Below are 19,801 nucleotides of genomic sequence, written 5' to 3' on the forward strand. Positions count from 1 at the left end.
TTAAAAAAAAAAAAAGAAGTGATCTGTGTTCATGTTGTAATGGGACATGGAAATGAAGAGTCTTCAAATATAATTCTGGATTATTTCAACATGTAATTAGTTGTGTTTATTATTTGCATTAGTAATATCACCACACTCACCAAGTTGATTGCTGAGATTCGGGAACACGATGACAGGATAACATGACAAGAGACAGAAGCAGTCAGAGGATTAAAGAGGTTTGAAACAAATCTTCATTTTGAAAAAGGGTGGAGTGTAAAATATTAGTGACACTTTAATCAGTTAAGCTTTTAATTTACAACCGGGTTTCAAAAGTTTGCGTTTTCAGGCCCTCAAAATGCCGTTGTCCTATGAATGAAAGGCCAAACTAACTATAGTTTAATGTTTCATGCTGTTATTTTGCTGTGTTCGGGAGGTTTCCTGGGGACAGTGTTGGGTTGGGGTAGTGACTAGGTTCCTGACAGTAAGCAGCAGGTGTCCAAGAGAAATCTAAGAAAATTGCACACACAGTGCCAAAAAAGTGCAAATATAGTATCTAGTATAGTAAATATAGTATCATCTGGGGTTGGCTTTCACTTTTACGGGCAATATTGTTTACAAGCATAACATTATTAGACTTACAATCTAAGAATAGCCAAATTCACCACTTTCCCATTGTGGACTGTTATCTACTGCAACATCAAAAGGCCCTTTGTGGAAAATAAAGATTAGTGTTTTTCCTCTTTAAAGCCCATTTTTCACATATAGTATTCAGATATTGTGATTCTTAATCCTTAAAACCCTCTTGACTTGAAACACAACATTCAAACAGTTCACAGTTTGTCTTCTAAAGGTTTAGTCGGCTCGATGGATAAAACCTGACAGTAGAGGGACCTGAGAAACTCCTCCGTCTCACTTGTTTTATCTCTCGAGGCATATCGGGGGCAGGTGTGTGTGTGTGTTTGTATTTTCTGGTGTAAACGGGGAATGCTGTTTGTAGCTATAACACCAAACTAGCATCCTTTGGGCACCTGGATCATGTGATCACTTAGAGGAAAGGCTCTGAACAAAGCAGGGCTGTTTTTGTTTATCTGCCTGCTGACTGTTTGTTCTGCTGGTTTCCAGGCAGTGGAGGAGCTGCTGGAGTCGTTGGAGCTGGAGAAGAGCAGCTACCACATGGGGCTGAGCAGGGTGAGTGCAGTCACACACATGCACATGCACACTCTTCATCTTATTATCCATCGAGAAACGTTACTATAATGCTGTGACTTCTCAGGGCCTTTATTAACCTTATTCACTCCAGAGAGAAGTCTTTATTTGTAATAGGCGTGTATTGGAGAAAGAAATCTCCTTTCTTCCTGTGCTGGTGGGCATTTGGTTTCCTGGTTATGCTCTTTGCTGCTGTCAAAAACTCAACACCTTCTTCACAATGTGAATTCATGGTAAATCAATTGTATCTACTTTGCCAATTTTACGTAGTGGGTTAAGATATTTCCTGCACAGACATATCTTAAAGAGTATAATACTGCACTTTCCTATGAAAGGAAGTGTGAAGGAACTGTTGAGATTCATTGGAGTTTGATTGGAAATATTTTGTGGTTAAAAAAAAAGAGTCACAGTCAGCATGTTTATAAGCACAGTTTAATGGAGCTACAGTAATAGCTCCATTAGGCCATTTAATTACACTACTGTTTTTGTCTCAGTATACAAGGACTGGGAGAAAATCCATTTATTGACAGAAATATGTCTGTGGAGATTTGCACCTTTCAGCTGGTTGTTATTGGACCTTCTTCAGGTTGACCTTCACCTCACATACCAAACAAGTTAGCAAGTGGCAAACAGGTTGCATGTTGAACGGTGAAAACATGGATAACGGTTCAGCGCTGTACATTGCTTACACACTCTACACTTTGCTTGGTAGCTTCGTCCTGTTTTGTTTCCTTCCCTTCATTTGCTTTTGGTTTTCTTTTGGCTTTCTTCTACAAATTGAAGCTGTTGGACTTGTGGGTCAAAGCTCAGCGCGGGGACTAAGGAGCATGTGCATATTTGCATATACAAGAAGGAGTATATTAACTCCAAATTGCATTATCTAGGTGTGGTTTTCCAACTTGGAGAAATTCGACTAAGTGCTATTTCATTCACATGAAAATGTTTACATGTATTTTTAAAGTCTACCTTTAGTTGCACTAACATAGTAATTTTGCTTTTTCTAACATCATGTTGAAGTAGTTATGTAGCCCTTTACTGACAAAGGTTACTAGTGACTTTTGTGATAAGCTTTGAGGGATGTCGTACACTGTAAAGCCCTCTGAGGCAAACCATGTTTTGTGATAATGGGCTCTATAAATAAAACTGACTTGACTTGACTTGACTTTAAATGTGAAACATGCAGGAAGTGTTGAGTACAGTCTGGATAGCCAAACGGTACATTCCACCAGCACTCCAAATTTACCAACAGTCCAGTTTGTGCCAGAGTGCGCTCCAGCACTTAGAGTGAGTGTTTGTAAACACACCCTATTGAAAGGAGCATTCAGGGATTTCAGATTGGCATGTTAAATTAATATCAACTGACAGCTAACTTTGAATTTTCAATTGTCTTTTTCCATATTACGTAATATGGACTGTAGATAACCATGGCCAAATCAACCCAGCTTCAGAAAACTTTGAAAAAACTCATATGACAATATTTCAAATTTGGACTGAGACTATATCTGCTGATTTTTTTTAATGTTTTTTTATGCATATAAGACCCTATATTACATATTAAGAAAGTTTTGGGTGATTTGGGTTCCCAGAGGCTTTCAGACCCTTGACCAGTGAAGACCGTGAGATACCAATTGATACCAACATTGTTAATCTATTAGCTCACAAGCCTTGTTAAGAGTGGTGATCAAATCTCAGACATTTTACAGTCATATAAACAAAACATTTATTTTGGACCTGACACAATTTTTAAATGATTATTTAACAGTCAAGCTAATTTTTATACATCTTTCTAAAGGCTCTTTGGATATATATATATATATATATTCATTTAAATCATCTCTCTCTAACCAAAGTTATTAATAAGGCCTTTAAACAGACAATTAGATTTTTGTTGTCTATATACCTACCTTTCTAGCTAAGGGTGTGCTGGGCATGGAGGAGTCGGAGCTGTTTTGTTCCTCTGCAGCGACGAGTCTTCACACTTCCATTCTCACCTTCAGTAGTCCTGGAGTGTTTTGTTTTTAATCTTATTCTTTTCATGGGGAGGAGCTGATGGTTGTGGCTCTCTCAGTCTGTGACCCTTGCCAAGCAGCAGTCAGACTCTGCCAGACTCCAACTCTTTGAGATAAAAAAAAACAGCTAATCACAAGGAAAAAGACAGGCTGATGGTTTTGTTAATTAGATCTGCGAATGTCGTTGGAATAAAGAGCAGTGAGCGCCTTGAGCTGTCAATTAGAGCAGCTTCTTGGCAGATATTTCAGGGAGTTTAACCTTGCCTAGTGTTGGTGCGTGTCAGCCTATACTTGGGCCGCTACTTCTCCCAAGTTCAGCAGAAGTTTCAAATCAGAACTTTTTGTGTTCTCTAGTGTTCATATTACTAATATTACGAATGCGACTTGTTTCACATTATTTTTACTGGCAGATGAGACATGCTCAGGTCCAGCCAACCCACATGGAAGGCAATGTGCCACCAACCCACACACTGGGGCACTTACGCCATCTAATTATACTGTGTACCTCATGCAGTGTGGGAATCATGTTGAATGATGAATAAATGAGCTACATTAAGTGGAGAATACCATATGATTAATATACTAACATAGTTTTAAGTGATATTGCATCAGTCTTGGACAATAGGCACCTGCCAAGCTGAGCCGGGCAGCAGAAGCCACATACTGTATATACTTATTCAGATGGTTAAAAAGTCGACAATATGAAAATTATATACCTTCAGCTCAGGATGTAGATACCAGTTTCACCAGAATACAATGTCATATTAATTCTTTGGATGGAGAATGATACCATATCTGGCATTATCAAAGTCTGCCATGATATAATTTTATTTTAAATAGATTCAGGGGCCTGTGATCAATATCAGATGACATCATAGGCCCCTTGAACACAATCTGTTACCGAAGAAGCTTCCCCCCTTTCAGCTGCAGCGTTTGCCGTAGGTACTTCAGAAATAGGCAGTGGTGGAGGAACTATTAGATCCTCTATTGCAGAAAAAGTCAGAGCCAGCCCTCCCTATACACTCTGTATGCAACCTGCATAGGGCCCCAGGAGGTGAGCGAGGGCCCCACCTCTCCCTCCTGCCAGAGTATGAAGCGTCACCTGATGGAAACATGTCACTTTGAGAAAAACTCCCATTTATTGCAAAAAGTTTTTCCGCTTGCATGAAGTGGTATTTTAGGCGATTTGAAAAAGCCATACTTGGCAAAACTGCAATGTAAACACTTCTTTTTTTTTTTGATTTTCTAGGTCACATGATGCTATGGCTATATGCTTGTCAGTAGGAGCTGGCACCCTTATGATGCAGCAGGAGCTATAAGAGAAGTTATTGCATCGGATATTTCTTAAAAGTTGAGTGGATCAGTTGGAAGTTGTGAATCCACAATTTCTCTGTGAAATTATAGGCTATCGTCTCCCAGAAATCCTTCATATGTGGGCGCTTCTATTATCGTTTGCATATCACGCTTACGTCGCCTTCGATTGGAAACATTAACGGTAGTGCAGTGGCTGCAATAGAAATAAACCTGCTGATGTTTTGTATCCCTCAGTTTTACTGTGGGAAAGTTTTCCTCCAAAATAAAAGTGTCATCCATAACACATGAAGTGAGGACTGTGCAGGTGGCTGCGTCTCCTCCAGGCTGGCAGATGACCCCCCTTTCACTGCCAAACTGCCCCTGCGATTCACTGCCAACTTGTATGTGGCTCTCTGCCTGATATCATTAAACCATCCCTGCACTGACAAATAGGTCTCCGAGGAGCACAGCAGTTCATGTTAGCCAGATGTGTTGTCTCCTCCAAGGCTGGTTTGACATCATCTGCCTACAGCACTCATTTGTTCTTCATCAACTGTAATGTAAATCTGCTGAATCAAGTTTAAGAGCTGCAGAATGTGCAGCTGACACACTAGAAATAACTGAGTGATAAAATAGGTTATATAAACTCACCCACACAATTAGCCGTTCTCTGCCGTCATCCAAGACATACCCAAAGTAAATTGAGAGCTGTTCTTGTTTCTTTTTTTGTTTCTTTTTTCTTTTTTGTTTGAGCAAACTATTATTGCGACTAACGCGTATTTCTGTCGAAATATACAATAACACAAAAATAGCAGTAAGACGTCGAGACACAAACAGAAAAAACAAATAGGAATAGTAAAACAAACTATTGCCCCTCCCCCCTCCACTACAGGTCCGTTTGTTAAAGAAAAAAAAAAAAAACGACACGGCAATTCACAATTCAAAATAAAGCTTATTTTTGTCGAAATATACAGTAATACACACACGCAAACACACACACATATACATATAATATAATAAAATACTCACTTGTCAAGGGTGATAATCCTCTCCATCCATGAATAGCTCCTCCTGTCCTGAGAAAACTTTGTTTTAGCAGTACTTTTGGCCATATTCACTCTTTTTTCTCTCCAAAACAAACTTAAAACATATGTGCTCTGACAATGACACACGAAACGCACCGGCGCGCACCAGCTGACTGTCTTTTACGCAGGGGATTACCCCTTTTCTACTGAGACCATGAACCAGCATATCCCCATAAACCAGCATATCCCCATGTTTAGAATTTTAATGGCTAAATGAAACAATCATCAGCACACTTGGTTGCAGCTGGTGGGCTTTCTACACCCCCAAACCCCCCTTTTTTCAATGCAGGCATTCATTGGCTTTAGCAGTCTCTAAATTGTATATAGATGCTCAAATTGGCTCAAACAAAATGTCAATCACAAGAGGAGATGAAATGGTCACAATAAATCAAATTACAAGATTCTCCGCTTTCTGGTGATATGCGGCATGCCATAGACCGCATTGAATGGCTGCCATATTAATAGCACAATGTAATCATGATGTGTTATAGGGCCAGTATTCTTAAAAGGTGAAAGTAGGTAGCATGCAACCAGTCGTTTTCAAGTCAACGTGCTGAATACGTCATTTGACTCTTTTTATGTGACGCAAACAACAAAAACATTCCTCCTAATCTGGAGCTATTTCCAACTGATGGACCACCTGCCTCTGGCTGATACTTTACCAAACTTTCAGGTACCAAAAAGCCTCTGGCTTCTGTTAGTGCTGCATACCTTTGATTCATTAAACAAACCCCCTAGACTCCCTCATAGTTCTGATATGAGATACTGTTCTCCCACTCATTCCCGCTGAAGAGTGTTAGTATTCACAATATTTCTCATCCCAGCTAATCATTAAAAAAAAGTAGGATTAGACATTTTTACTAATCCTACATCCTAGTCACACTGTGCAATAGATGAAGTCATCAGAGAGTAATAACAGCCTGTCAACAGATGATAACATGTATGCTGGTAGATGCTTTTTCTTCACAAAATCTTTTTCAGTGCACCACCTAAAGGATGACACTAGAAGAACTCATTAATTTTGAGATTCTTGTGTGTACAAGAACAATGTTTCTAGGACACATCATTGCACACAACAAATCTGCAACAGAAGAGATGCTGTGAGACATTTAAAAGAGCTTTATCTCTCTTCTACACACACGGACCCGCAGAAACCTGTGCCATGTCCTGTTTCACTAGATATTCAAGGCTAACAAGTAGTAACGTTAACCTTTAAAAGCACTACAACAGCAGGGCTATGACACACAGGCACCCACAAATAAACTCTCTTTAAGGGGCATGAATGTGCCTCTAGTGACTGTAGAAGCATCACAGGACATCCCTTATTTTCCTGCAGAAATAGAGCTGGTTAGCTCTGCCAAGATACACACTGACCTGTGGTCAGGCAGTGACCCCTGTGTCACCACCCGCCTCGTCACACACTTCACTATGTGAACAGGTTTTTCCGACTGTAAGGAAGGGTTCTGCAAAACGGGAGCCCTTTAACCAGCCAGACAGTTAAGGGTTGATGGGACGGTCTTACTGTGTGTGTGGTTATTTTGATGGAAGTAACTCCAAAACTGTTTATTCAGTAACGCATTATTCTACAGAGACACCAACATTACTTTCAAATAAAAGTAACAAGTAATATTTAATATATAAGATTTTCAAATGAGCTTGCTTAACCTAGTGCAAACCACTGTTTTACTGGGCTGACCAATGTTTGATTGATTTGTGCTTTTTATTTGTTATCCATGACCACACCATAGCACTGAGGCCGCTTTTGTTATGGTCTTCAATGACTTCCACTGAAACACAGTCAATTTCAGAATTTCTATCTTAGTATTTCTGGATCTCAGTGCTGCATTTGACAAAGTTAACCAGAACATATCACCAGAGTGACAGGTGGGACTTTATAGCACAGTACTAAGCTGGTTTTAATTCTACTAAAAGGACAGGGACCACTTTTTGTCTACATGTAATAACACATCTGAGTGATCAAAAATGTCATGTGGAACTACTCAAGGCTCCACTCTGACACCTCCTCTGTTTCACATTTACATGCTTCCACTAAATTACATTACGAAAAACAACTAAATATGTTACTATAATTATGCAGATGACGCACAATATAACCATATTGCGGGGGGACTATGGTCCAATATAAGCACTGAGTACACATATTGAAGAAATCAACATTTGGATAGGATAAACAAAGACATAACTAAGATGATTGTTTTTGGAACCATTATGGTTGATTAAAAGTCAGTGCTCAGCTTTAATTGGCAATATCAAAAACTGCAGACCATCCAGAAATCTTGGAGTTGTCATGGATGCAGACCCGAATATCAACAGCAGCATGAAGACAATTACAAAGTCAGCCCACTATCACCTTTGGAATATAACCAGGATGAAAGGAATAATGTCTTAATAGGATTTGGAAAATCTTGTCCATGCATTTATCTCCAGTAGACTTGACTACTGTTACGGTGTCTTTAACCCCCCACCCCCACCCACCCAAAAAGAAAAAACCAAAGACAGCTACAGCTGAATACTGCTGCTCAGTAAGTCCTCACCAAGACCAAGGAAGTAGATAACATCACTACAGTCCTTAGGTCTTTACACTGGCTTCCTGCAGAGCTTGATTTTAAAATACTATTGTTGGTTTATAAAGCAATGAATGGTTTAGGGCCAAAAAGCATTTTTTTAATTTTGCTAATTTATGAACCATCCAGACTAATCCAAACCATCCAAACTCCCAGAAATCTACAGGTCCGCTTGATTCTATTAAATAATGCCTTTTCTGTTTACCACCACCTGTAATTAAATCAAATGATTATTTAGTTTTCATACTGCACTATAACTTATTTTATTGTATTTTAAACAAGAATATTCAATTTTATTCTATCTAAGAAAGTTGTAATTAATGTTTTTTTATTATGTGTTTCTCTTGCACTTTGTCTCCATGTTTTGATGTTTTGTGTAGAGCACTTTGAATTGCCTTGTTTCTGAAATGTATTATATAAATAACCTTACCTAGCCTTAGAAATACCAACTATTTAGGTGGACTGCCCATGAAATGGTTGCTAAATTGACTGGGTCCAAACTATGGGTCATAAAAGAGTTGAAATTAAGCAATAGCTATAAACTCTGTGCATCACATCAGTTTCATGCTCTGTATTATAACTGTAGTACAACTATGTTTTATGTTGGTGAAGTCACAAGCTCTGAATGACATATATTCGGCCATACTTGAAACTGTACTTTCTCCTGTGCTCAAGCAATTTTGAAAATTACAGTGAGAGTTGCATCCTCTGAAGGACAAAGCATCACTTAAATTCTGCTTAATGAATCTACTTCCACAAAGAGCTGCCAGCTAATTCATGGCTGACGAACAGAGCAATGTCTGTCCCCAGACACAAATTATCTAGAAGGAGTTGGAGACATTATGATGTGGGCTTTTCCAGGGGGTGCAGTGTCAGACCGTCATGACTCTTTACAAAAATTAAATTGTGTACTCATTAGCATTTGGGAAGTGGCACTGCTGCTTTCCAGATCATCAGCAAAGAAGACAAAAGACAGGAATATTTCTGGACAAGACTATAATGATACGGCTTGGAAAATCACTGAGACAGTTGTTCTGGACAAGAAAGAAATTAAAAAATACTTAAAGTACCCAGCAGCTCAGAGCAGAATTAACACAGCAAAAATGCAAATCTACATTTGCAACATTGTTTTAGTACCATATTTTGTAAGTTGGCTCCAATGTAAGGTCATGCTTAGACAAAATGAACACAAGATGTACACACTCCTGAGCCTTTGACACTTGGTTCCCATTTGACAGATGATCTGTGTGGCCACTTGTAAAAAAAAATTGAAATATATTAATTGCTGTCTGTGACACAAAGTCTTAGACATCTTCCCTGCTTGGGCCTTGGCTTTGACAATACAGTCAGCCAAAGAGTTGATCACACTTGGCAGTAGTGGACAAAGTATTATCAGAATCTGGTGTGGTCTTGTCTTGTATTTGATGCTGGAGCTGAAAGCTTCAGAGCACCAAGCTGAAAACACCCACACCTTTCGTTTCCTATGTAAGCCAGCACACACGCGACAACTTAATGCCGGTCACTGCTGGCTGGGCAACCCATGAACAAATGCCCAACATCATATTCTTCAGCTCCGATGCATGTCAACACTGATTTTATCACATACACTCTCTGCATTGGCACATCCCCACTTGACTACTTCTTCTATCTGCATGACCTGTTTAGTATGAGCTTCTTTAGTTCACCTGAGCCAAATGGCCCAGGCAGGGGTTTCTGTTGCATATCTGCGCAAAACTTAAATGTTTTTTTTTTTTTTTTTGGTTAAAAAAAAGATCAGCAAAAACAGAACTAAAGATGTAGGTAATCAATGTAATCTACAGTCTTGCTTCTACTGTTTACCTCTGCTGTGCAACTGCACAACTGTGGTGGAAACATGGACTGGTTTGCTAGAAAGCACCAAAGTTCCAAGAATCCTAGACAGAGCTAGTTCAAGAACCAGAGCTAATATGATCAAAAAGTGGTATTAGTAACCCCCTGGACCCTCTGGGTCCCTGGGTCTGTATCTAGTGCTACCTGTGTACAATGCCACTTGCATGTTCGAGATCAGTAATGTAGTGCGGAGGTTTCTGGCACAACTTTACCAACTTCCAAGGTGCATGGAGAATGAATAGAGTAATGAAGAGGTCAAAGAGCTCTAGCAACACTTGTGGTTGGTGATTTGGCTGGTTATGGCAAAGATTTGGAGGATATGAAGTGATGAAATTCAGAAGCAGTTCTATGCCCACTCACTAGTTACTACATGAAAGTGCACTCTATTATGTGGGCTGAGGTCCACACTGAGTTTGCCTGTGTCCCAAAGAGGACAATCACCAACCTATGCTACATGTCGCTGTGTAGCTCGATCACTGAACAGATTTTTACAAGGTTACAAAACTTTGTAGTTTGTGATAACTTTGGGTTATACCCCACATTTTCTTTAAATTTGATCACATCAACATGGAGTTTAGAAGGCCGTATAAGAATAACACTTCTTACAAATCTATTGGATATTTAGTTGATTTTAACACACTTGAAATCCTATCAAGTTTTACACTCACTTGCTAAACATGATGTACTGTACATCCATGTGCAACATGGAAGTCTTTGTAGCAGTCCTTACCTTAACTCTCCCACTCCTCCTGCAGTTGTTCTTCAGAGCGGGGACTCTGTCCAGGCTGGAGGAGCAGCGAGACGTCCAGACCAGGAGAAACATTACTCTGTTTCAGGCTGCCTGCAGGGGATACCTGTCCAGACAGGCCTTCAAGAAGAGGAAGGTAAGGCTGCCACATGCAGAGTTTCTTCAGCAGATCTGAAGCCTCATTTTATTGTGGTTTAAAATATTTTACCAGGGATCCTTGATGAAGAATCACATTTTATTTAATCTGTGGCCCTAGCTTCATACATGGAGAGACTGTAATTGTTTTTATCTGTTGGCCCCATGTTGTTGACATGAATAGCGTAATTAACAGAGCTTAATGCTTAATGCCTCGTGTTATTTATTTCTGTTTTATGGGGGGTTAGGATGAAAGACATAGTTGTAGCTGTTGTGGCATTTGGGCTTTGATTTCTTAATTAACTGTTGGGGGAATGCATATCTGTGGTCTGAGGAAAACATTTGGGAAATCTTAAGAAAGCACAAAAATGTCAGTAGTCTAATCATTTTATCTGAGCTGAACTTGAGAGCCACTTGTTTTGTTTCTTTGACCTCTCAGTATTATAATGACAAAAACATGATCCGTCAGTCAGTGGCCTCCCACATACAATCAATGCCTGAAAAAGTCAACAGGCTCTTATCCCGACCTCCTGTGGTGTAGGTCAGATGCTGTATCCTGTGAACATCATGACATTTCAGCATTATTCGGCAGTTCACAGTGAAATAAAAGATGTTCAAACCCTATGAGATGATTTTAGATTGTTGCAGCCAAATGAGCTTTTTGGGTGCTTCACAAGTTGTCCTTGTAAAGGATTTCGCCTTTGCCATTTTCTTCTTCTTGCACACTGTTAGTGTGTGTGTGTGCGCGTGCGTGCGTGCATTTGTGCATGCGTGCGTGCGTGTGTTGTTCCACCAGAGTGAGCCTGACAAGTGGAAAACATTGCTGCTGTGCGCTGACTGACTCTTGAAGATGCCAGTGGGGATCTGTTGACTTTCTGTGTGTGTGTGTTACTTCACAGAAGTTATGATGTTGATGGTGGAAGTTTTCTCATGTGAACACACATTTCATTTGGTGCACAGAATTTATATATTCACAGTGTGTGTGTGTGTGTGTGTGTGTGTGTGTGTGTGTGTGTGTGTGTGTGTGTGTAGAGGGAGATTAAGCTTTAGATGCCGTCCTCCTTTTATTACCATTTCAGTTTATTCTTTCTTCCTGCACTGGGCTGAAGCCTGCCAGCTAAAATTACTTTTCAAGGGCATTTGGGTTTCACTCGACTACTCTATCTCCCGGAGGACTCAGTTTGAGCCTCATCTCTCGGGGTAAATTGTAATCTCATGTGATTGATGAAGGTGGAATTGGGTTCATTCTTTGTGACCATTGTAAGCAACTACTAGTTGCTAATGTGCATTTTGTAGGGATTCAGACAGAGAAGAGGAAAACACTCACATTTTAGTGGCTTTCTAATTCACCCCTGCATGCATCTCTACAGTAATTTTCCTCTCAAGGCTTAGTGGATTTTACTCTGTGGATTTCACTTTCTCCCTCCTTGTGATTTTTGTTTTTAGTAAAAGAGTTAATTACAGAGAAGCTGAAAGGCAAGTAATAAGGTTTCTTATGGACAATGTTTTCTATCTTTTATAGATGATATATTATCTTGTATGGCTAAATTAGGCACATACAAAGGGCATCTTGTAGCTCTCTCTATGAATTTTATTGATTCAAAGTTGCTTTATTGGCATGAACATGAACATATATATATATGCAATATATATATATATATATATATATATATATATATATATATATATATATATATATATATATATATATATATGTATATAGAGAGAGAGAGAGAGAGAGAGAGAGAGATACCATAAAACTTTTGTTAATAGCCCGGACTATTATTTTCTTAAATCATTGAATTCAACAGGCTTATGCTTGGGACAGGCGTCTATATGGGTCGGGCTTTAAACTCCTTTCACACAAAACTGTTGTTCAGCAAAGATGCTGTCTGCTGTTGCTACATCCGTTCCCAGCTCAGAGGCTAGTACACACAGTCCTCATTGATGCAGTCAAGAGGGTCCCTGGTATGAACCCGGGTTGGAATGGGGTTTGGTCCATGTAGTATTGGTAACATTAGTGTCATTGTTAGTGTCAGACCAGAGCAGTTGTCATTTTCACACCTGGTGCACCCGTCCTTTAAATAACAAATGTTCCTGCGCCAATCTGTGTGCCCCTGGGTGTGTCGGTCTTTGAGGCAACAGAAAGCAAATGTGCAATTGACCAAATAAAAGCTGGTTTAAAGTCAAAAACGTGCAATCTGTTTCCTGTTTTTTAAGGGTGGATTATTCAGATAGCAAGATGCGCCTGCATGAGGTTCAGATGTTTGGATAAGTCAAGTAGAACATCACAATACAGCCCTCAAAGTCCCAGCATTCTTTGTGGCATGTTGTGTGTTGCACAACATTGATATGCCTCATAGATGTCTCTTGGACATAGATGAGGGCGCCTTACAGGACGCAGGAAAGTGTGAGGCTGAACTGCCAATGCCAGTTAACCCCAATATGCCAGCAGCAAGACGCAGAATTGCCACAGCCAGTGTCAAAGTACCACAATCCATACATTAGAATCAATTATACTACAATTAGTTCCGACCAAGCAATTTGATTGGTCAAGAGGCATTCCATGAGTGATAATATACAGTACAACATCACTGGGACTGCTAACTTTTAACTCTGCATGTCTCACTCCGCTTCACAGCTGTTCAAAGTCCAATAATTAGGCTCACACTAAGTGGTATTTGTCGGTAGTTGCCTAATGTTACTGTACATTGTATCAGTGTTTGAAGAGTGAGGAAATCCCATCTGACCGGTGTCATCGCTCAAAAAATACCTGAGCAAAATCCTGCCTGATGCAAAAGCCCTCGACCTGCAGCCCAGGAGGAGGGGGGGAACTGTGATGGATGGGTTTTAGTAAACCGCTGTTCATTGGGAGTAAACCAGCTGTCACAGATGTTACACGGATGTGCAGTGAGACAGGGACACACTCATCTGACACTATCCACAGCCTGAGACACACACACATACACACACACACGCTGTCTGATACTGGACATGAGATGACAGCAGTGAGTGGACACACGCTGAAGCGACGAACTGATCAGACTAACTCATCCGAATCTCACAGGCGGCCTAAGTGTCTGTTAAGAGACTCTTATTTCACTGAAAACACAGAGATAAATGTTCATGATACTAAAACAGCTGCTCTATGTATAAAATGAAGACCAAGTTTCCACATATTAGCAAGTGGCATGCAGGAAAATGTTTATGTGTTGCTAGGCAACAGCTGTCACTTCCAGCAGTTGCGGAAATATTTGTATAGGTGGAGCAAAAAAAAAACATTAATTAAACAAACAAATCATGATCTGCTGTTGCTTGTTATTGTTAACTAATAAAAGACGTTTGTGGAACTGTTGTATAAAAGCAATATCACACTCGAGGTTGTGATGTTGTACTGTATATCATCACGGCTGTGATTATGTTCTGTGACCGAATCACAGCTGTGATGATATACAATACAGCATCACTCCCTTTGGTGGGGTATTGCTTAAATATACAGCTTGTCACCTGCAGCTCCTCATCTAATAACACCTCACTGTGACCTTTCTTGTTTCTAACTCTAACATTTCAAACTGATCTTCTGATGGAAAACAGTCTTGTCTCGTTTTATGGAGAGGTCTTCCAAGAACGATCACAGAGAGTTCATACCGCAGTCAATAGTGTTTTCCTGTGACAGCTTCACAATAAAAGCCACCCCATATGTCGCCAGTCATTTTATTGTGAAGGAGCAGCAGTGGAACATGTTTCATATTTGCAATACAGCTCTGCTCCAGCTGTAGGAGAGTGAGCAGCAAACACTGAGATCAAATGTCAGTTTCCTTTGAATCCCCTATATATTTAAAAGAAAAGTGAAGTCACCAAAGATAAAAACTTAGTTGAGAGGAACAGAATGTAAATACACTGATTGGCTAATGTAGTAAAATTCTGACTATACATAATATCAAAAATTGGGTCTGTTGTAAAATTATAGCTTTTAAGTCTAGCAAAATAGAGTTGAGCTGTGTCTGGCTATAACAGCCTTACTACCGTCTGTGCTGACTAGATACCTGAGAGAGGCAGCTAACAGCTAACTGGTTTGCAGTGAAGCTTAATAGACAGCTGGATGTAAACACATAGTCTCTGTGTCCTGAAGCAGCGTGAGCCAAGACGATAACACTGTTTATTATTTATCAAACTGACACGGCAGCACATTACCATGTCACACCCTCCACTGTTTACTTTCCAAAATAAAAGACCAACATAAATTCCCATCATTTTTGCAACAAAAATAGCTTTCACAAGACACAGGTATATTTTCAGGGCTTTCCATGTAACGTTATAGCTTTGCTCACTGATCTCCTACCTCTTTGTTTGTTCTGTCTCTGTACAGCACTGATAATGAGTGTAGTTGTTTGTCATTACGGAATCTTCGTAATGTTGGGAGAATCTCAATTTAGATGTAATCGCTGATAAGCTATTGCGACACAATGTCACGCAAATTTCTCGCTCAACTTGTGAGACTCCATGGCATCACGTGTCACGTCCATCGCATCCATTGCCTCACCTGGTATGCATTTGCATCCAGTCACGTATTTGCATTGACTCTCTGTATGAAATGCTTGCATTGTGTTCAGTGTGAACACACCATTAGAAGGTCATCAGGAACTCCTCCCAGTGTACCCTATCATCTTTTTCATTTGACTAATACCAGAAAGATATTTTTCGTCCCATTAATGTCTGCATGCCAAAAAATTGTCCGGAAGAATGCCTTGTTATAGTGTTGAGAATCTGCCAAAACAACTTGTAAAAATAGTAAAAATAAGATTTGAAACTGACCATGTACCACTCACAAATCTGTCCCTTTGCATTCTCACATTGAGTAAAACTGGGGCTGGCCAATATATGGATATTATATCAATGTCATGATATGAGAGTAGGGCTGTGTTCGAAATCATCCACTCATTCACTCACTCCCTATCCACTACATCGTGTTTATGATGTAGTGAACTACATCATATACACGATGTAGGGAACGACGACGGGAGGAGAATTCGGACACTACACGGTAATTTCCTGAACGTGGTTGCGTCAGATGCGCCATGGTTATTCAACTATAAATACCATCATACTAAAAAATACAAATGTAATGTTCAATCAGGAATGACAAATATGAATTCTGAAATTTCTTTTATTGATGAATATGCACCACTAGAATATATCCCATCCATGCAGAGCCGCATTTCTTCGGCCGGAGAACAGCTGGTTGTGCTTAACACGAAGCTTAATAAGCTTCTCAACATCTTCATCAGTCCCTTGGAACAAGAAACAGAAAAGCATTTATTTTTCTAACACACCGCCAATTGGGAAAAGAGAACAAAACGCTATGATCAGATGTGAGCGGGTGTGCGGGTGTCTGCTCCTAGCTAGAGCTGCAACTACCGGCAAGCCCTAGCATTAGCCTTAGTGTTAGCGTTAGCTCGCAGATACAAATAACAAACCGGATGCTTCTCCACCAACAAATCCGCTCGTTATGACAATTCGCAACCCTTAAAAGGCATAAAACCACGCCACTAAAGTATTACACGCATCAAATGTGTATATTGTAATGTTACTTAAATTTATATACAAAAGCGGCGGCGGTTGGTGCGGTGGCCATCGTCTCCTTCTTCTCCTCTTCCAAAACACGACCGCATTGCATTGTGGGATACGGAGCACAAAGTAGTGTACATTGCTTGTTCACTCAATTTTGCGGTGCATTGTGGGTGTTTTCTCGTCCACTACATAGTGGATGAAATTAATCGCGGAGAATTCGAACAACACTACAAAATGGCGAACACACTATATAGTGCACTACATCCGTGATAGGGGGTGATTTCGAACACAGCCTAGATGTCATCTTAGATCTTAGATATCACAGATGTGATCTCTTTCTGATTTTAAAGGCTGCATTACAGTTGTCGAGTTTATGTCAGGTTTCAGGCTCAGTGCCTGCCTGTAATCAGCCTGGCATACAGAACCACATAGGACGCAGGACAACTCCACTTATTTCAATTTATAGAAATTATGATCATTGAAGTACAAGTGTTAGGTTGAAAACCTCAAAAAAATAAAAAATCACATTAGTTAATTCAGCGAATAAATTCATCTCTTGATAACATAAATCATATCAGTACATAAACCAATCTATGTCTTAAAATAAAATCACTTGATTTCACTCAAATAATTAAATGGGAACATTGTTTAATCATGCTGAATACCATATTCAGTGTTATAAATACCATGCCGTGCCACACATTTATTAAAAATATTAATTGCAATTTTTAAATTGTTATGCTTTGTCTTAAATTAAATGTATTCAGTTTTTAATATTTAAGATCTTTTTTAAGTAATATTTATGATCTTTTTAGGTAATGTTTGCAATAACTGTTTAATTATCTTTAGTCTAACCTTTAATTTAAAATAAATCAGTGTTAATTTTAGGTCAGGCATTATTTACTTTATTGTTAAACAAACATATAAGAATATATAGATACCAATAGTGTCTCTGTGGTTGTCTGAGCATTGATGCAAACTTTTCTCCAACTTGTTTCCAACACAGCTGATTTCACCAGAACGTCTCTCTCTCTCTACCTGCATCACCAGGAGTCTGAGTTACTACACCTCTTAAAGGCCTTTTTTGCTACTTAAATAACATTATTTTAAGTTACAACAAAATAATGAAAAGAAAATAAGAGTCTTTTAGTTTATGGCTTAACAACAGTAAAGTGCTGTTGTTTCCTGTTATTTACCTTTTAATCCACTGATTCTTTATGTACGCATTACTGATGATTATTTATCACATATCTCATTGGATAAATATTTTGTGAACGCACCAATAGTGAACTCTACAATATCGCCACAATATTGATATTGTGGTGTTTGGTCAAGAACTAATATTTAGGCAAATTTTCCCCATATCAGCCAGCTCTAACTTAAACATTATTTTTTTTGTGTTAACTCATTGTTTTGTTATTAATAATGTCCATAAAGTCAGAATGGTAGATTTAAATTTACTCATGAAGTTTTGCCAAACCACAAAATCAATTAGTTTGTGCCTTCATCTGGTCTATATTCTTGCTCTAGGGAACATCTCCCATTTTCTTCTGTGTTCTCTCTCCCCATCTGGGGGAGCAGCGTTCAAAGCACTCCTGGAAATGAGTGAGAGGGAGAGCAAGAAAGGAGGAAAGGAAGGGAAGCTGGAAAAAGAGAGACTGTGCCTCGCCATGGGGGAATAGACAAATAGAAGAGATCCGCTGGCTGCTTTGAAGCCCTGCTCTGTCTCTCCTCTCTCTATCTCTTTGACATTCATGGAGAACATTTGAGAGCAGAGGAGCACAGGAGATTCCACTGCCAGCCAACCAACACTGAGCCTAATTAAATAGTTGCCTAAAGACAGAAACCCCTCCCCCACCACCCGCTCCCCACCCCTCCGACTGGGAACAGGTGGGCTGAGGCAGGCACTGCTGTTTGATGTGTGTGTGTGCGCGTGTGTGTGCGTGTGTGTGTGTGTGTGTGTGTGTGTGTGTGCGTGCGTGCGTGTGTGTGTGTAAAAGTCAGGGCCTATGTAACCACCTCCTAGGTGCATACAGGTGTAAAGGAGACGTAGAGGCCAGTGGAAGACACGTTATTACAGTTTTTTTATCATTTAGAGAGGCTACTGTCTCTTCCTGCCAAAGCATAACTGATCTTTTTTTTTTAAGATTATTTTTTTGGAATTCTGCCTTATTAGATAGGACATAGTGATAGCGTGAAAGGGGGAAAGAGAGGAGATGACATGCAGAAAAGGGCTGGAAGGTGGAATTGAACCCACGGCTGCTGCAGCAAGGACATTGCCTTCATATATAGGGCGCCTGCTTTATCCACTGAACCGCCGAATGCCCCAGCAAAACTGATCTTTATCATATTCTTCAGGTAGAAAGTGTAAATGAGTGATTAGCAAACAATTAAAGGGTTTCACCTCAGGCTAGTGAGTCATAATCAGCTGCATTTTGTAGTCTGGGTATGTGTCAGTTTTTCCACTGAAAAGATTTCTCCTGTGACTTTTACCCATTGGTCCTTTATTGGTGGTATTTCCTTACCCCACTTCCTAGTGAGAGCTTTCTTCCTTGCTTCTTCCTTGCTGTTAGCAGTATTTTGATCAAATATCTATCATCACTGGCAATAATATTATCTTCAGAGAATTTACATACCTCATATCCTAGTATTTGCTTTAGCTCCTTACATACCATTTCCCAAAACACAATTATTTTTAGACACTTCCAAAAAACATGAGAATGGTGTACATCAAAAGACCCGCACTCTTGTCAACATTTCTGACAACTGTGCGGCTGCTTACTTTCAGCAACCTGTTTTAGTGCACATTTTCAATTTAGCATTAAAAACACAGAGTTAAAACACTGCAAATTTTTAAAAAGCAAAAACAAAAATTAAAATACATCATCAGCCCCCTTCGCCAAGACCCTCTATTCAGATAAGGAAAAAATTAACTCTCAACCTGGGTAAGGGCTCATAGAACCCTAATTCACAGGTAGATTTCCCCTGGGCAGAGCTGATGGCCTCAGTCTGTGAACGCAGGTAACCAGGTTTCTAATGGGCTGTTTACACGGCAGCTTGTGTAGGACAAACACTTCAGACAGAGAGAGTAACAGCCAGTGGCTGGATGAAAGGAGAGATCATTTGACAGACTGATGTGTATCTTAATATTTAAAATATCCCATGTCTAATACAGACAAAATAAGTGAGCCAGCCAGCTTCAAATAGAGGGTCAGAGGTTGGGGAGGAATCAGATTACTGAGCTACTGCATGTATTCTCAGATGTACAGTAACCAGGATACATGTAAACATGTTCTCCCATTACATTAGTAACCTGCC

The 19,801-nt window shown here is 39.7% G+C and overlaps 1 protein-coding gene across 1 annotated transcript in view; it reads left to right on the forward strand.

Moving 5' to 3' along the window:
- LOC121943001 (unconventional myosin-XVIIIa-like) overlaps nucleotides 1-19,801 on the forward strand; it is a 205,336-nt gene that overhangs the window by 100,922 nt on the left and 84,613 nt on the right. Inside the window, 2 exon segments of the mRNA XM_042486347.1 lie at nucleotides 1,105-1,170; nucleotides 10,785-10,913. Coding sequence (XP_042342281.1) covers nucleotides 1,105-1,170; nucleotides 10,785-10,913 — 195 coding nt within the window.

Source organism: Plectropomus leopardus, chromosome 5, assembly GCF_008729295.1.
Source record: "Plectropomus leopardus isolate mb chromosome 5, YSFRI_Pleo_2.0, whole genome shotgun sequence".
NCBI classification, from domain to species: domain Eukaryota; kingdom Metazoa; phylum Chordata; class Actinopteri; order Perciformes; family Serranidae; genus Plectropomus; species Plectropomus leopardus.